This window comes from Strigops habroptila, chromosome Z, assembly GCF_004027225.2.
Source record: "Strigops habroptila isolate Jane chromosome Z, bStrHab1.2.pri, whole genome shotgun sequence".
Taxonomy (NCBI): Eukaryota; Metazoa; Chordata; class Aves; order Psittaciformes; family Psittacidae; genus Strigops; species Strigops habroptila.
In genome coordinates, this window is record NC_044302.2 from 99,893,578 (window position 1) to 99,910,507 (window position 16,930).

Consider the following 16,930-nt stretch of genomic DNA (forward strand, 5'->3'; position numbering starts at 1 on the left):
CTAATTTCATACATCCTGTGTGGGTGCAATACATGTGCAAAGAGCAGAGCAATTGTTTTTCTGCTGGTCCAGCCAGCAGACAACACGTGTACAGGCTGAACGCCCTCTTAAGAAGAACAGCCAAAAACGTATTTCAGCTCTGCTAGTTGATCAGATTAAGTTACCCTGACCACACAGTCCCCACAGCTTCTCACCCAAACCCATCATCTAAGGGCTTATCCACAAGGGCAGGTTGGCCAGGGTTTGTGCCCTAGAAAAGCCCCATCCAAGCAGTCTTCCACCATAACAAACCCACAGCTAATCCAAGACCTTTGGGGTTTTTTTAATCTCCAAAAGTGACTTCTTTTCAGGTTGTCACACAAAAAGCACTATTCTAGCAGCAAAACAGCTTTTTCTATGCAATGTATTACGTAGAAAAGCCCTAAATTCTTTTCAATAGCAGGATCAAAGAAACCACTTCAATTGCCAATGTAGAGGAAAGATCACAGATTTAACCTGAGCAGTCGCAAGCATTCACAGCAGGAAACTAAACCTTAGTACCTCAGGTTATGAGACTGGGTGTGAAGGTTACTCGAAAAGAACCTGACAGCAAGAAATTCCGGGAAAAAGGTCCATTTTTCCTATTTGCAAAAACCCTCTACACTGAAGTCTTTCTTGTACAACAGTGGCAGTGTTGGACCATCTACATCTCAAGAGAACCACAAAGCATAGGAGTCTGCATGAAGGAAGAGAAATTTGAAAACGGTTAGTCTACATCATAGCTCCAAACCCTATAAAGGCTTGGAACAACCAGGCTAGCTCGTGCTGGAGCAGAGCCTCTGCTTGGGAGGGACACATTTGTCCCCACACAGGTCATACTCTCCATGTGTCTACAAAACCAACCACCACGACCAGCTGCAACGGCCATGGACTGCATGGCAGATACTGAGCCCTCATTTTCCATACAGGCTGGGCTGAGGAAGGACATCTTCCTAGTATTTACAGCATCAGCAACAGCCTTCTCCAATATTTTGCATTACATGCCATCAGGAATTGCTGTTCAGCCTTAGGAAAAGAAGGCTCAGGGAGACCTTATTATCATGCTCCAGTATTTAAAGGGAGGCTACAAAGAAGTTGGAGACTCCCTTTTTACAAGGAGTCATATGGAGAAGATGAGGGGTGATGGGCACAAATTACTTCTGGGGAGATTCCAGTTGGACACAAGAGGGAAATCTTTCACAATGAGAACAACCAGCCACTGGAATAATCTCCCCAGGGAAGTGGTGGATTCCCCAACATTGGACGCTGTTAAGATTTGGCTGACAGGGTGCTGGGACATCTAGTCTATGCCATGCTTTGCCTAGGAAGGTTGGGTCAGATGATCCTTGAGGTACCTTCCAACCTGGTGTTGTACAATTCTACATGATTAAGGACCCTTATTTCCAGACAGGTCTGGGTTTGAGGAGTTTCTTCTTGGTTGGCAGAGCCAAAGGCATCAAGATGGGGCATCCTCCTGACATGAGGCAGTCACTGTTCCTTTGGGGATGTCCACCTGCCCCTGCTGCCCCATGACCTGTTTAAAAGGCAAGTTGCAGGGGCTTTCAGTGACTAAAAGAAGAAATCTTAATTAAAACCCAAATACTTTCCTCTTCAGACTTATGAGGAGTGAGCTTTCAGCAGTATGACCACCTGCAGGAGACCTACACATGAGATGTGACAGACAGATGTACCTTTCTCAGTAGGTCTTTCTCCTTAACGTAGCTGTCTTCTATGACCTTCCTCTCACCATGAGCTTTTTCAAGCTCCATCCGGAGGTGCTGCATCTCTTCTTGCAAGCTGACAAGCTGGTTGCCATCACCCTGGTGGCTCTGCTGATACTGCACCAGCTCCTTCTTCAGCTTTTCCACCTCAGAGGTGTGGGCTGATGTGAGTGTAGAGAGCTGCTCATTCAGAAGTTTGTATTCCTTGTTCTGCAGCATCCCAAAAAGAAAAAAATAAGACCATAAGTGGGATCGATGCATGCACGGATGCACTACAGAAATAACCATTAGAAATCCTTGAGCATGGTGGGTAACAAACTTACAATAATGAATATTTCCATGCATATGCCAATAAAGCTCAGAGAGCTAAAAGCAATTTCAAAACTGTGACAAAATCTCAATATTTTGATAATAATTATACAAGCTTTTGTTAAATTGATGGTTACTCTGAAAGCGAAAGCAAACAACACTTGGTAGCACTGGCAACCAAAACAAAAACCTACACTTTTATTACAGCTTCCAAACAATGTTGCTTAATGCAATTGGTTTGCCCTTTTTTTAATGTCTGTAATATTGGGTTTGCAGTTTATCCTTTTATTCCTACTCCTATGCCCACAGGAACCAGGGGTGACAACACACGGTAACATAATTGCAGCTTTGAGCACAAAGAGCTCCCTAAACCCCAGCTTTAAGTCATGGGCCAGCTCAACCACCTTTTTATTTGCTCAGATTTTCTCTTTTTAAAGCACTTAGCAATGATTTACTCCCAATTTTTGAGACATGAAAATGCAGCAGCCTCATTTGATTTTTCTGGTTCAAATCAAAGTCAGTGATTAGTCAGTGACTAATAAAACACCATCAATATTAGCCAGATCCAGAAATGATAATGAATTCACAACAGACCAAGCGCTTCAGGGAAGAACCTATCACGCAGCTTTGCTAACAACAGGTAGGTAATCATGAGAGCAAAAGAACCATTTTGAAATTTAAAATGTAGCCTGGGTTTTTCTTTTTGAAAGCTTTCAATACAGCTGTAAAGATCTGGGCTCATATCACTGTACAACAAGCTCCAAAAGGCATTCCTTTCTTAAATGAGGCTTTGATGGATATTTCACTTATCAGAAATATCAGTTTTGGCTTTTCCTGGTCCTGCTGGAAAACATCACTGTCCAGACCAGATGAGTGTTCTGCAATTTAGCCACCTGCTGTTTCTCAGAGCTCCGGTCACCAGCAGCGTGACACCAGCTCATGAGAAACTCCAGCAGTTTTTAGCTGACGTAGAGGCATGATAACCATGAGGTGAAGAAGCCAGAAGACAGAAGTCTTTAAAGACACAAATGTAACATTTGTAAAGTCAATGGACTAGAGAAGTCCTGATACAGAGGTTTTGACTGGTCAGGATAAGCAGTAAAGGTGCAAATTCAAAGATCCTGAGATGCAAATTCTTTTAGATGCTCACCAGAGTCAAATAAGCAAGGAAAAAAATACTTCAATGCAAAAGTATGATCATGGAATGGTTTGAGTTGAAGGGACCTTAAAGCTCATCCAGTTCCAACTCCCCTGCCATGGGCAGGGACACCTTCCACTAGAGCAGGTTGCTCCAAGTCCCTGTGTCCAACCTGGCCTTGAACACTGCCAGGGATGGGGCATCTATCTCTGTAATAGGGCCAAAGGCCCCTAATAACTCCTGTACAACAGAGTTAGTTTTCAAAGAACTTTACAGCCTGGAAAAAAAAGCAAACCGAACCACTCATTAGAGAGTTTTATCTTCTAGGTCTATACAGGTTCTTCCAGAGCAGACAAGCCCCTGCACAAATGCATGGTGAGTTGCTGGATACCAAAGCTCTCAGCCACACTTCAGATTAGACCCCTAAATTCTCAAACTGGCTCCTAGGATCACTTCTTCTGTCATTGCTCTGATTATCCTTTTGGCCCCTCTCTAGGTGACCTCCCAAAACACCCTTCTTTTGCTGCAGTCTCAGCTCTCTGAAGCAAGATTAGGACACATCTCCTATGGAAAAACAAGTAAACAGGTGACATTAACATCTTTTCCTTTGCTCCCTTGTAATGAAGTATTAGTGAACATCAAAATTCAGTGCTCATGTGGTATTAAGGAAGTTACTTATTTACTTAAGAAAAGCTTTGCAGAGAATGGCAATAACTACTCTGGTTCACAAATCTCTGCTGCTTCTCCCAGTCTCTACTTGTTCTCTGGCACGCAGCGTTTCATGGCTTTGTGACCCAAGGTTTATGTATACGATTTGAACTGAAAGGGGGGAGATTTATGAGATATCAGGATAAAGTTCTTCCCTGTGAGGGTGCTGAGGCGCTGGCACAGGGTGCCCAGAGAAGCTGTGGCTGCCCCATCCCTGGCAGTGTTCAAGGCCAGGTTGGACACAGGGGCTTGGAGCAACCTGCTCTAGTGGAAGGTGTCCCTGCCTATGGCAGAGGGTTGGAACTGGATGAGCCTTAAGGTCCCTTCAACCCAAACCAGTCTGTGATTATGTGATTTTACATACCATCCAACTGATATTTCAATCCAAATACAAGAAAAATGCACAGGAGTGCTTCTTCTTGTTATTAGCTACTAGAGCTGTGAGAGAACATTTCCTTTCCTGCAGCAAAACAACTGGTCCCTGCTGCAATCAGAGATTGCTCAACAGACCCTGTTAAACTTGAACTTGCTTATTTTAAATCATTATCCAGCCCAGCAGAGCTGTGACCATCTTGGTTTCAATCCAGGCTCCATGAACCAATCTGGGGTTTATTTTGCTACCAACAGCAGAGACAACTTCACCACTGCTGTTACCCAAACAAGCTTTATTCACAATCAATGCTCACAGAGACAGTGGTGCTTGCATTAACAGTGTAAAAGGAGCTCACTGTGAGTCTAAATATTAGCTGCATGAATACATAACAGTAAATTAGGTAACAGCCTTAAAAAGTGGGTACATTTAAAAAAACTCAAGTAACTGAAAAAAAAAATATAAGTGGTCCAATATGGATAGAAAGAAGTGGTCCAGTGTGGATATTTCACAGCAAAACAGACTTAAACCTTTCTTGCATGTGGAAAAAAAATCCCTCACCTGATTTAGAAACTGAATTAAATAGGCCCCAGTAATGGATGCTAGAGCATGTGAGCTGAGGCTGACATACAATAATGAGTTTAATGTTTTCAGAGAAAGATCTTCTCTTCCTCAGGGGCACACAGATTATTGCATCTCCATTCATGAGCTAAAGTAGCAGCAATGAAAACATTTTGTATCACACTAGTAAGAAAATGATACTAATGCAGCTCTCCAGGTTACCCATATGTTTTTTTTCCTTAAACAGTTAATTGGCATTTTGAAAACTGATCTTTATAGACTAGCAAGGACTGAAATCAAGATACTTCGGGGAAACAATCATGTAACAAACTTGCTGCTGCCAGAAAACACGGCCACTGGAACAGTGCTCATTAGCAGTTCCAAAACATCCCAGGGAAACCTGTGAGTCCTGAAACGATGGTTAAAATCTACTCACTGGACAGACTACACCAATCATACAGAGCAATTCTTTACTGCAAAAGCTTCACAGAAGGCATCAAAGCAACTCTAAAATGTTCTGTGCGGGAACTGAGGCTGAGCAAGACAAGCTCCAGCCCATTATTTCTGCCTACTTAAAAGCTCTCCATGTCTCCTTCGCTAAACTAGACCTTTCTGCTGCTTTCACAATCCACGACAGGAAAGCTGACATTAACCAGAGACTGTTTTTGCTTTATTGTTCCACCCCCACACCTTTCCTAGCACTAAATGGCCTGAAATTGGGGGGAAAAAAATAACAAAAATGAACACTGCTGCTCCACTGCCGAGTCCAGCAACTCAGCAGACCTAACACATGCTCATTGCATGAGTTCAGCCCAAATACATGGACTCATCCTAATTAATTACACCAAATACCCTCCAGATGAAGGGTCATATCAAACAGGTTTCTGACATTTTACCTGGTCTAATGTGAGGTGTCCCTGCCCATGGCAGGGGGGTTGGAACTAGATGATCTTAAGGTCCTTTCCAACCTAAATCATGCTGTGATTCTATAATTCTATATAAATATATAGAAAACCTTATACCTAAGGTTTTCCATTCCTAAGCTATGGTTTGTTTGCAAAATCTAAGTATGCAAGCAGGCATTTTAAAGTTAAACACTGCAGTTTAAAAGCCAGACTCTACCACGGTGCACACTTTGCAGCCAATTAATCCAGCAATGGAAGTGGCCTGCAATAGTCCAAATCCCTGGGTGTCTTTACTCTGCGGTATCTGGGCCAATGCAGAGTCATTTCTCATCTTCTTCGTCGCAGGACCTCTAGTGTCCTGCAGGGATGGGAGTGATTTAAGGCCATAAGAAAACTGCTTGTAACGTGCACATCCTTGATAACATCCTAACAGAATGATAAACTGCAACTACTGATAGTTGGTACTACAAGTAAGTAGGTATTCTGACTTATACAGAATGTTTCTCCTGCCTGTGAAAAGGCTGGTTAAGGATATAGGTGGATATGAATTTCCCCACTGATAGTAGTGGATACAAATGGGTCCCACTCAGCATTTCTTATAATCATCCTTGAAAATCTTGTACGGCACTGGGAAGCAACATAGAGGGTATTTATCAGGGTAATTTGCACACATGTGAGTAGGTGGGGAAAACTCTCCTAAATGTGTAATCAAACTAGTATTCTGCAGCTCATTAACGACAAGTGGCAGTTGATAAAGAACTCCATGTGAGTAAGACCATCAAGTCATCCACACAGGCATCTATCACACTGTGCCATCTCATCCCTCATCATGGCTCTTACCTCTGAACATGTGTTGTGTCCAGTAACACAAACATGCTCAAACTACTTTGCAAAGTGAGTATTTACCCAATTTACTGTTTACCTTCTAGATAACGAGGCTCATGACATATGGTTCAGTACAACAAACTGTGGCAAGCACTCTGCATTCTTAGTGTTTGCAAAGCAGAAAGTGTAATGGAACAATCCAGTCCTTTGGGACACAGGGATTTCACATGGTGCTGGCTTGGGTTTTCAAACAACAGCTTTCAAAATTACCATTTTGTCTTCCTCACCCAAGTCCTTCTGGGCAGTTCTCACAACAATGATAATGCAGCTTTTCCAGCTTACCAAGCAAGCTCTTCAGAGAGCATTGTGGAGACCTAAGACCCAAGTGCATCTGGACTTCCATGGTAGAGTCCCAAATGTCTGGCCAGGAGTAGCAGAAGGCTGCCACCACCATGGCATCCTTCCCAGACACCACAGGAAGATAAAATCCTTCCTAGGAAGGACAACAGCAGACAGGCAAAGCAGCAGCAGGACCAGCACAGCTCAGGACATACCTGCTCATCAATCTTCCTCTGGAGCTGGACCACCTTGTTCTCCATGCCAATGTTGAGCTTCTTCAGGTGCTGTGCTGAGCGGGCCTCGATCTTCAGCGCCTTCAGCTGCTGCCTGGCCTTCATGCGCCGGTAGCAGCACTGCAGGACGATGGTGGCTGCCCTGACCCGGTGGAACCGAGTGCGCGCCAGCCAGCCCCGGGCGTACTTCTGGAGGGTGATGGCTTTGTGCTCCACCAGCATCTACGGAACAGTCACAGGAGAAAAGCCACTGTAAAGGTAGCAACAGCCCTGGTTTGGTGCAACACAGCACTCGGCACTTCCTAATCTGCCTTCAAAAGGGATTCTCCTCCAAGAAGCATTGTCCTGGTTGTGTGGAGGGTGATGGCTGGAGACAGAGGCTGTTATTTTGCATTCTTTTTCATAGATGGGAAGGGGGACTCCAATCTCCCCTCTTGGGGGTGGTTCTCCACCTCTGCACTCAACTGATGCAGGCAGGACACATCCAGTCCTCTGTTAGGAGCCATGCTGCTCACTAAAGAGAGTCAAGTCCTGCTTGGCCAGTAAAATGAAGGGTATGATCCTGTCTGGTGAATAGAGGACTTGATGGGGGCAGGGGACATCTGAGCTCAAGTAAGAATTCACCACTTCCAGGCTTCCCAGGTCAGTGGTGGGATCACCATCCCTGGAAGTGTTCACAAACTGTGTAGACAAAGCCCTCAGTGACATGGGTTAGTGGTGGCCTTGGCAGTGCTGGGGTAAAGGTTGGACTTTTCCAACCTTCCAACCTAAAGGTCTTTTCCAACCGAGTTGATTCTGCGTGTTTGCAGACCACCTTGGAACAGTGCTCAGATACAGGAGATCCACAGCTAGCAGAATAAGCACCCATTAACAGACACACCAATACTTATCATCAAACTTACTGTCCCTTCAGCATCCGATGTAACTCACACCAGAACAGGTTTGTAGATTTTTTTCTGTGTTCCACCCCTGCATTATGATAATTTATACAGCAGATAAAATGCTGTCCTGGTGGGATCTCTTATCATGCGGACAACCTTCAAATAAAACCCTGGAGTTCTCTCAGTACGGTCTGCAGCCAGTTCTCTGGCATGATTCAATATCTAGAAACTTGTATCTGGTTCTGTGAAACTTCTGGCACTTTTGATTGAATTTCTCCCCCAAAATTTACGGTAATCTTTTCAGTAGGTGGCAGTTCAACTCCTTCCTCTAAACCTGAAGGCTGACATATGAGATATAACAGCATGTTGTTAATAATGTTCTTATGTTGATCTATGCTGCAGTATTATGAGGAAAGAAATAGCAGGAGAATTTCAAGATTACAAGACACTTTGCTGTTATTAGTTGGGGATAAGTTGTCTCAGAAAAGGTACCACAGCAGCTTCTCTTACAAAGCTTTTGTTTCACCCTAAGGCTTTCTTTGCACTTGCAAATTTTAATTCAGAATAAAAGTATTGTGTGAACTCAGGATGCAGTAGGAGCTACTCTGAAATGAGCTTTGTGTATCTCCAGCCTTGTCACTCTTACAGATGTTTGGGCTGGGGGTGCCCAAACAGCTAGAGGAAACCCTAGTGCACGGCCCTGGGGGCTTACTCCAGTCTTACAACAGGTCTTACAACAGCCTGACCCCATGGAGTCTTACAGCAACCTGCAGCCCTGCATCTGTTGCTAAGCATGCACTTGAACCAACACCTGCCTCCAGTGCCCATATCCTGGTGCTCCAGAGATTAAGGATGCTCAGATTTGAGAAGCCTGACCTTCAGCCAACTTCTACACCTTGTTAAGATTTTAGGTTGCCTTGAGTCTCAGAGAGTTGGAATGCTTGACCAGATGCCCCCCCTGTAGAGGCTTCTGATTTAAAATATAGATGCTGAAAAAGCAGTGGCAGCACAAATTCCTGATCATCAGCATCCAGCTGCTCTGTTTTGGGAGACATCCCTGGTTTCTGTGGTAGGCCTCCATCAGCTCCAGAAGCAGGCTTTTTCCCCTCCTGGCCTATCATGCCAGTACTTCAAGTATCCCCACAATTAGGCATAAATTTAGATGACTACCAAACTAAGGCTGGATCCGAGGAGTGGACTGAAGATTTCCCAGAGCTGTTCTCAGTTTTATAGAATGTTTTGGGTTGGAAAGGACCTTAAGATCATCCAGTCCCAACCTCCTGCCATGGGCACGAATGCCTCACACTAGACCGTGTCACCCAAGGCTCTGTCCAACCTGGCCTTGAACACTGTCAGGGATGAAGTATTTACCACTTCTCACTTAGTGTCATCAAACCTTTACTTCCTTGCTTCCAGCTCCGGATTTAACACAGAAAGCTAATGGAGATAATTAATTAAAGAGAGATTTATATTAATAAATGACTTGACCCTACTGGTCTTCCTTCCCTACTGGAAACAGCACCTGCAGCACAGATCAGACACAAATTCAGCTTGCCAGGGAGGTTTTTGCAGAGTGTGGGTTAGATCAAATGACATTTCCAGATTTCCACAATGCCTTCTGGCACCTGAATGACTAACTTCATTTAGCTGCTCTGCTGAAGTGCTGCTGCCAAAATCTTATTTGCTTGCACAGCTTTAAATGGCAATGCTTGCTGTCGCTGCGTGCTCCCCAGAAACACCAGAAGCTGTCGGCTTCATGAAACATCAAAATGGGCACAATAAATACATCACTGTGCTATGCCAGTGAAGGTAAGTCTCTTCCTACTCTTTCCTCATACAAAGGCACTCCGTGGAGTCAGTACCTTGTGATAAATCCTCCTGACAAACATGCCCCGAGCAAAAGCCTGAATGGTGATGGTTGCGCTGCGGACCCTCTGGTAAGCTCGGAGAATCCGTAGCATTCGGTACTGCTTCTGGAAGATGATGGCAGCTCTTGTCCTCCTCAGGTGCTCAGCGAGTCTGCAAAGCACAGGAAAAAGGTTAATAGGAAAACTAAACTGCCTTTCTTATGTAGTAAATTCCAAACTGGACAGAGAGAAAAACCTTTTGTCCAGAAGTAGCTTCATGATATTCAAGAAAGACCACCCCAGCAGTAGGGCTAAGATAAGAGCAGCTGATAGCATGTCTCTGTTATAATAATGGGAACATGTATGGAATCAGACAGTGTCCATGGCACCCAGCAGCACTGGAACCAGAAATCAACACACCTCATGATTCCTAACCACCTTTTAAAACAAATATTTTCCAGCTTTTCACTTGGTTTGAAGTCTTTGTCTTGCGTAGTTGAGCCAATCAATGTCCAGGTTGGCTCCATCACTTCCCTAACCATAAAAAGCAAGTGCTGTGCTGAGTATCTACCAACTCAGAAAAAACAGCAGCAAATTGATTTGACATTTAAACTGGTGTGCACTGGTTTAGCTACATTCACGAGCAGAGCCCCAGGCAATTCACGGAGAATAAATAATGAGGGATGTGGTCAACTCCATGGCATGCTGCTCTCATTCTCCAGCTGAATTCATGTTCAATTTGCTGTTATACAGGCTAATAAATGCCCATAAAACCTCCATTCAATGTTATAATTAGCTTGTTTTGCTGAATTTATTGTTTATTACTCTCAGCATGAAACATTATATAGATCTTTATTATATTATAATAAAGATTATATAGATATTTGATCTACTTCTTTATTCTGTGAAAAGCATATCAAAACCAAGAGGCATATCAGACTGGTTTATACAGTCTCCTTCTCATTAGGACACACTGAACCAGAGCTTATTAAAGAGGACAAGGGATCGTCCATTTCCAAAAGAGAAGAAAGCAGTTATGTAGATGACATCCATCCCTATGAAGAGGTGACCTGAAAAATGATGTTGAAGAACTGCTGCAGGTGGTTTTGGCACATCTGCTTCCAGCCTCTCTTTTAGCTCATACCCCATCACTTCAACACCACCAGGCATTCCTCCTCCCCCCTTAAACGGATGGTAGACTTGCGTGAAGTCAAATACAGAGTCCAAGTCTGTAGGTGTGCAAGGACAGCCCATTGGAGAGGCTGAAGTTAATCATAGACTCTCTTAACCTTCCTCTTATTGCTTCAGTCTCATTTGCCTTGTCTTGAAGTGGGCTTGAGACTGCCAAGAGGGACCTGCAGCTAGGAGCCTAGGGATGCACATGGACAAGGACAAGATGTACATGTCTAAGGACAAGAAGAATCCATGCTCATTTTTAAATAGAATTCATCAAACTGCCCTGCTTTGCTTATTTGAGGCCTTATCATCCCCAGATTCTCCGCAATGCAAATCCCTTTCACAAGTACAAACAACACCACAAATTCAGTTAGTTAGCATCTCTGATGTTCTTCCAAAATACATCAATCAGAGAGGTATTGTGTGAATCAGAGAAAACACTTGGAAGGAACATGGAAGTTCTTCACCTTTAATTTCCTCAATAATTGATAGAAATCGACATTCATCCAGCAATTAGGAGTGAAGAAATGACTATGCAAGTACCTTGTGGCATACAGGCAGCACGTCATGTTGCCCAAGTGCAAGCAGAGTTAATTGGGCCGCACTATAGGTATATTAGCAGTACTTCTGATGGGCAGATGCTAACTCAGAGCCAGGGAGAGAACATTGCTGCCCAAAACCAAACAACACATCTAACACACCAAAGCTTCTCTAAGCAGAAAACAAGGAGGGAAACACAGCTGAAAGGACCCAAATGTACTACTCATTCCTATCTGTGATGTGCCTGAAGCCAGCTTGGCTAGACGCAGGACAATGGCAGTGTTTGACATAAATAAGGGGCACAAGATGCAAGCTGACCAGGGTGTTGGGATGCTATTACGTTGTTTTACTGCTCCCTCACAACTGCCCCACATCTGTTACCAGCAGCCTACTCTCCAGCACATTGTTATCTACAGAAATCTCAGCAAGCCATCAACATGAAGCTCCTGCACACAGAGAGTTAAACACTGAGTTCTGTTATTCTGTACTGTAAATAGCCCCATTGCCAGTGACTTGGAGTGTTTTTTCCTCATTGCAAATGATACAGCAAATCAATTCTGAGAAGTCCCCTTGGATACCAAGAAGCACAAACCTGGTGCCTGCAGAAGAGAAGCACATACCAATCAGCAAAGTGCTCATTGAATGACCCAAATGCCCTTTATCGGAGATACTCAGAAAAATATCCATTCTGTGGAACACTCATCTACATTTCTCAGAATACTCCAGTCATCTGTTTACAACCTAGCTGCCTATGCTATAGTACTGGCTCAGTACCTAGAAATTTAATTTATATAGATATGAAATCAATATGAGGCAAAGAAGTTTGATCTCTTGACCCTGAATGAAGCTGTAGAGAGTGGCCAGGAATGAGTCCTGACTTTAGCAGAGAAACTTTCACTGTAGTGGTACCTATATGCCCAGTATGGGTCTTGTGTTCATGGGGCTGAAAGGCAACACCCAATTCAGAGCATTTTCGATGTTTCTCATATGAAACTCCCACGTTTAAGGTCTATAAGATGAAGCAGATTGAAAATACAAGTGCCCCAAAGCACCTCCCAGCCAGCCCTTCCTCGGAGCGCTCCCCAGGACCCACCTCCGTGCCAGGTGCCCACGTGCGTAGCGCTGGATGATGACTGCAGCTTGTCTGAGCCTTTGGTACCTGACCCGCTGCAGCCAGCCCCGCACCGTCTTCTGAATCATGATTGTGGCAGCTCTGAATTTATCTGCTCGCAGTTTCTCCAGATAAGCCACCTGGCCTGCACGGAAAAAGATCTTGGTACGTCCAAACTGGAACTTGTCTGGATCCTTTTCAAAAGCATAAAGGAAACTACATTTAATTAAGGCAAACATTTTTATTCTTTTTAAGTTTATATTGCTCATTAGATACAGATTAAAGCCCCCCCCCCCCTTTGAATCGCCATCAGCTCAGCTCCCATTTATTCTTAATTGGGTGATGAAGATATGAGACTCCAAACTACTTGACCTTCCATATACCCATTGAAGAATGCAGCACCAGGAATCAGTCTTAAGTTCCATATATTTACATAAATTCTGATGTTTTTGGTTTTTAGGGTTTGTTTGTTTGTTTTTAAGTTAAATAGAGCAATTCAACACCAGATGACTTCAAGTAAAGATTTCTTTCCTGAAAAGATTCCAGCTTACATCTGCAAAGTCATGTATGCACTGCAAATGGCTCTGCAGCTAAGGGAAACCCTTGGTGCATAAGGAGAACAGCTTTTGTGGAGAGGAGCTCAATAGAGTAAATTCCTCAAACCCACGAGGAAGACAAGACAAAACATTAAAACCTCTCTAAGGTGCTCTGTGCACTGGGCTGCTCAACAGCAAGACCACAGGAAGAAACCTCTGCATCCACATTTGCAATTTAAAAATAATTCTATGAGACATGAATCTCATAGAATCCCAGACTGGTTTGTGTTGAAGGGACCCTAAAGCTCATCCAGTTCCAACCCCTGCCACGGGCAGGGACACGTTCCACTAGAGCAGGTTGCTCCAAGCCCCTGTGTCCAACCTGGCCTTGAACACTGCCAGGGATGGGGCAGCCACAGCTTCTCTGGGCAACTTGGAGTAGTAAGGTTTTGTGAAGAAAGGTGGCAACAACTTCTTAGTTGCTTAAGGCAAAAGAGTCTCAGTCTGTGGGGTGCTTTCTCTCTATATTAGTGGCTATTGAAAGTCTCCCACACAATACAGGACTTTCATTACATTTTTCTCTTACTTATTTGTGCAAAGAGGTATTTAATGACTGAGAAAGGTTCATGGTGCTGTTCAAAGCTGAACTTCTAAAATATGCTTCAGCTACGGCTATCCAAAACCAGAATGAGGGGTTGAGGAGACAAGTTTCCTAGACATAGCCAGTTGTTCACATCCAGCTGGTGACAGCAAACTCTGGACTTCACCAGCACTGAAATGGTATGTTCGGCTTGACCGCAACGAAGAGATTCCATATCACACTTGCTCTCACTACCTCCTTACGAGACTATCTCATTGTGGAGAAGGCCCCAGGCTGACTGGGCTGAAGAAGCACCTGCACAAGCAGCAGGCGAAGTAGGAACAGGAACAGCAATTCAGATCATATCAATGCTATGAGCTTTTGTGCTGTAAAAATCACTGCCAAAGATCTGATCACAGCTCACCTTAATGAGGTCTTCCAACAGGGTCTGACATATCTGCTTCTTGTCGTTCTTAGAGAGGTCTCTCTTTTTCATAAGAACGCGATATCTATTAAAAAAGTCGTGGTAGGACCATCTGAAAGCAAAGCACACACAGGATTAGTCTGCATGCTGGGCGTAACTTCCTTAAAATAAGGCATTTGGAGTCATAGATGACTCAAAATATGAAACTCATGTACCAAGGGATCACTCACTGGTACCCTCAGCGTGAATCAAAGTCACATCAGTTAGGTCGCCTCAAACCTGACCCCCAATCTCAGCCCTCCCCTGCCACTGAATGACCTTATCTGTGTACTTCTAGCCTGAAAAAAAGGCCATGAATCACCTTGTTTTCCTTCCTTCTGATGTGCTTTGCAAGCTGCTGCATTTTACCAGTCAAATCTAACAACACTGTTCCCTTTGGAAAAGATATGATCATTTCGAAGAGATCATGGATCTCCTGATTTGGCAAAGAATAAAAATAATTAAAAAAGCAATCTTAGAGATTGCATCAAATAGATATCCTTCATTTACTTTGCTTTTCCAAACTCTGTTGAATATTAATTTGAATCAATTAATTCACTAATCTCTCCATGTTGAGGTCTGCGATCCAGACCCTTAAAACAAACACAGAATCTTCGGACTCTGACAAGAAAAGCAGCCACTGGGAAGATGCCTCACTGTCACCAACAGTGAAGTTTCAAACATGCAATACTAATTGCAGGAATTAGAGCACTGTGTCTTACTGCTAGGAAATATCATCCCCTGCCACTGCTGTTAGACGTGGAGCCTGCAGACTGGATCCTGAAATTGGTTCAGCATCTGCCAAGTTTCAGCCTTCTCCAAATTAACACAGTGAGTTATGGACCCCTCAAAACCTGAGTGTTTAATTAAAACACTAGGCATTTCCAGCGATGTCAAGCATGGCCATCACCATTTGAAAAAGAATATGCATAAAAAAGGAAGATGAGAGAGAATTACAATGATTCTGATTTCCGCCCTCTCTCAACAACGCCATCTGCAAGCTGATCCTCACCCACATGGATGTTCTGGCAGCCAAGATGAGCATACACAGTATGAAGAGCAGCCACACAGAAACATCTCCTCCTCTGCCCAGCAGCCCCATGCAGGTCTTTATTTTTGTATTTTTACACCAAACTCTTTCTGCTTTTCCACTTCCAGAATCCAGAGAGGGGCAAAGAAAGGCAAAATACATTGCAAAGGGCCAGAATGATGCTTGTAACAGGTCTTACACTTGGCCACTTTGCAGTGGTGCGGCTGGGCAAGACATCACACCTCCATGTGAGCACCTCCCATGTTCAAGGCTGCCATCTCTATAAAATACTTCATAGAATAGAACAGTTCAGTTGCAAGTAACCTACAACAATCATTGAGTCCATCTGCTGATACAATCTCTAAGGAAACTTCCTGAAAGCTGGGGTATTTGGTAAGATAGGCATACTAGAAATGTAACGCTTACTTCAAAATACACGACCAACACAGTTTCACATCAGTTCAGAAAATGCACAGGGACAAGAACGCCAGTTTGATTAAAAGAAATATTCTAATTAAAAGAATGGAAGAAAATGTTTACAGACAATGAAGGGTGAAAGGCAAATAAATAAATACATAAATAAATAAATGGACTGCTAAGGATTGGAAAGTACCAAAGTGCCACGCAATTCCGGCATGGACACACTGCAACCAGGACACCACTTGCAAAGAATATGGGAATGGCAAAAACAGAGACAGCCCTTAGCATTGCCCCTGAAACAAAAGGTAAGATGGAGGGTTCCTAGAAACAGAAGCAAGAAGGAAATTGTGATGAGAGGGTTGCCCATGGGCAGATTAGCTCTGGATTACCCAGATTTGGTGATGATTCCATCCCCGTCTACATGGACTAGCCTTAGAGGCTGAAGAGCCAAGGCTACCCACCCTCAAATAACCAAAAATACTGGATTGTCACTTAAAAAAAACCTGAAAGACACCTGCTATGGGGGGCTCTCTCTAGGGTTAGGTACAGCAAGACCAAACACAAAGATTATGCAAGACTGCAGGCTTACGTCACATAGGGTTTAAGCATAAACTTGCTGTCTCTTTGCTTTCTAGATGCCTTTGCTTTATAATTACATTTCCCATTTTCTACCCACACCTTAATCCTTTTGTTTTGTGCAAATAAAACCCATTTTCTCCTTCAGCACGTCTGAGGCTTACGCAGCTCCAAATCAAACCCGATAGGAGAAGCAGAGCATGCAATGCCTGAGGCATGCAGCCCAGCACACGATGCTGGAGACCTCCTGCCTGGCTTTGGTGTTGCTCAGGCCAGGGAGAGCTTAGAATAGGGAGGGAGGGAGTATTCTCATTAACCTGCCAGAGTCAGTTCAGGGGCTGATATTATTAAATGCTGCTATTTGGAGGCAGAAATGATCCTGCAGGTGCCACCCAGGCTCCTCCAGCAAAGAGCAAGTGGAGAAGAGTCAACACATGTAACTGAGGGCATGGCCCACACTGGGCAGAAAGCAGGAAAATCCATCACCTTCCTGCACCAAGACAGACGTGGAGATCCCACAGCTGCTTTCAAACAAGAGTGAGACACCTGCAGAAATTCCTTGACAATAGATCATAAGTCACTGTCCTGACAGGATCTTTCTTCAGAGCCTATTCGCATTTCACAAGGTGGTAAAAAGTGATTT

General features: G+C 43.9%; 1 protein-coding gene across 2 annotated transcripts in view; it reads right to left on the minus strand.

The window, feature by feature from the left end:
• The window catches only part of MYO5B (myosin VB), a 149,790-nt gene that overhangs the window by 37,088 nt on the left and 95,772 nt on the right, over positions 1-16,930 (minus strand). For both annotated transcript variants that reach the window (XM_030470705.1, XM_030470704.1), the window contains exons 18-22: positions 14,223-14,334; positions 12,665-12,876; positions 9,871-10,027; positions 7,110-7,349; positions 1,710-1,949 (exon numbers count right to left, since the gene is read on the minus strand). In XM_030470705.1, the coding sequence (XP_030326565.1) occupies positions 1,710-1,949; positions 7,110-7,349; positions 9,871-10,027; positions 12,665-12,876; positions 14,223-14,334 (961 nt within the window). The remainder of the gene's footprint in view (positions 1-1,709; positions 1,950-7,109; positions 7,350-9,870; positions 10,028-12,664; positions 12,877-14,222; positions 14,335-16,930) is intronic.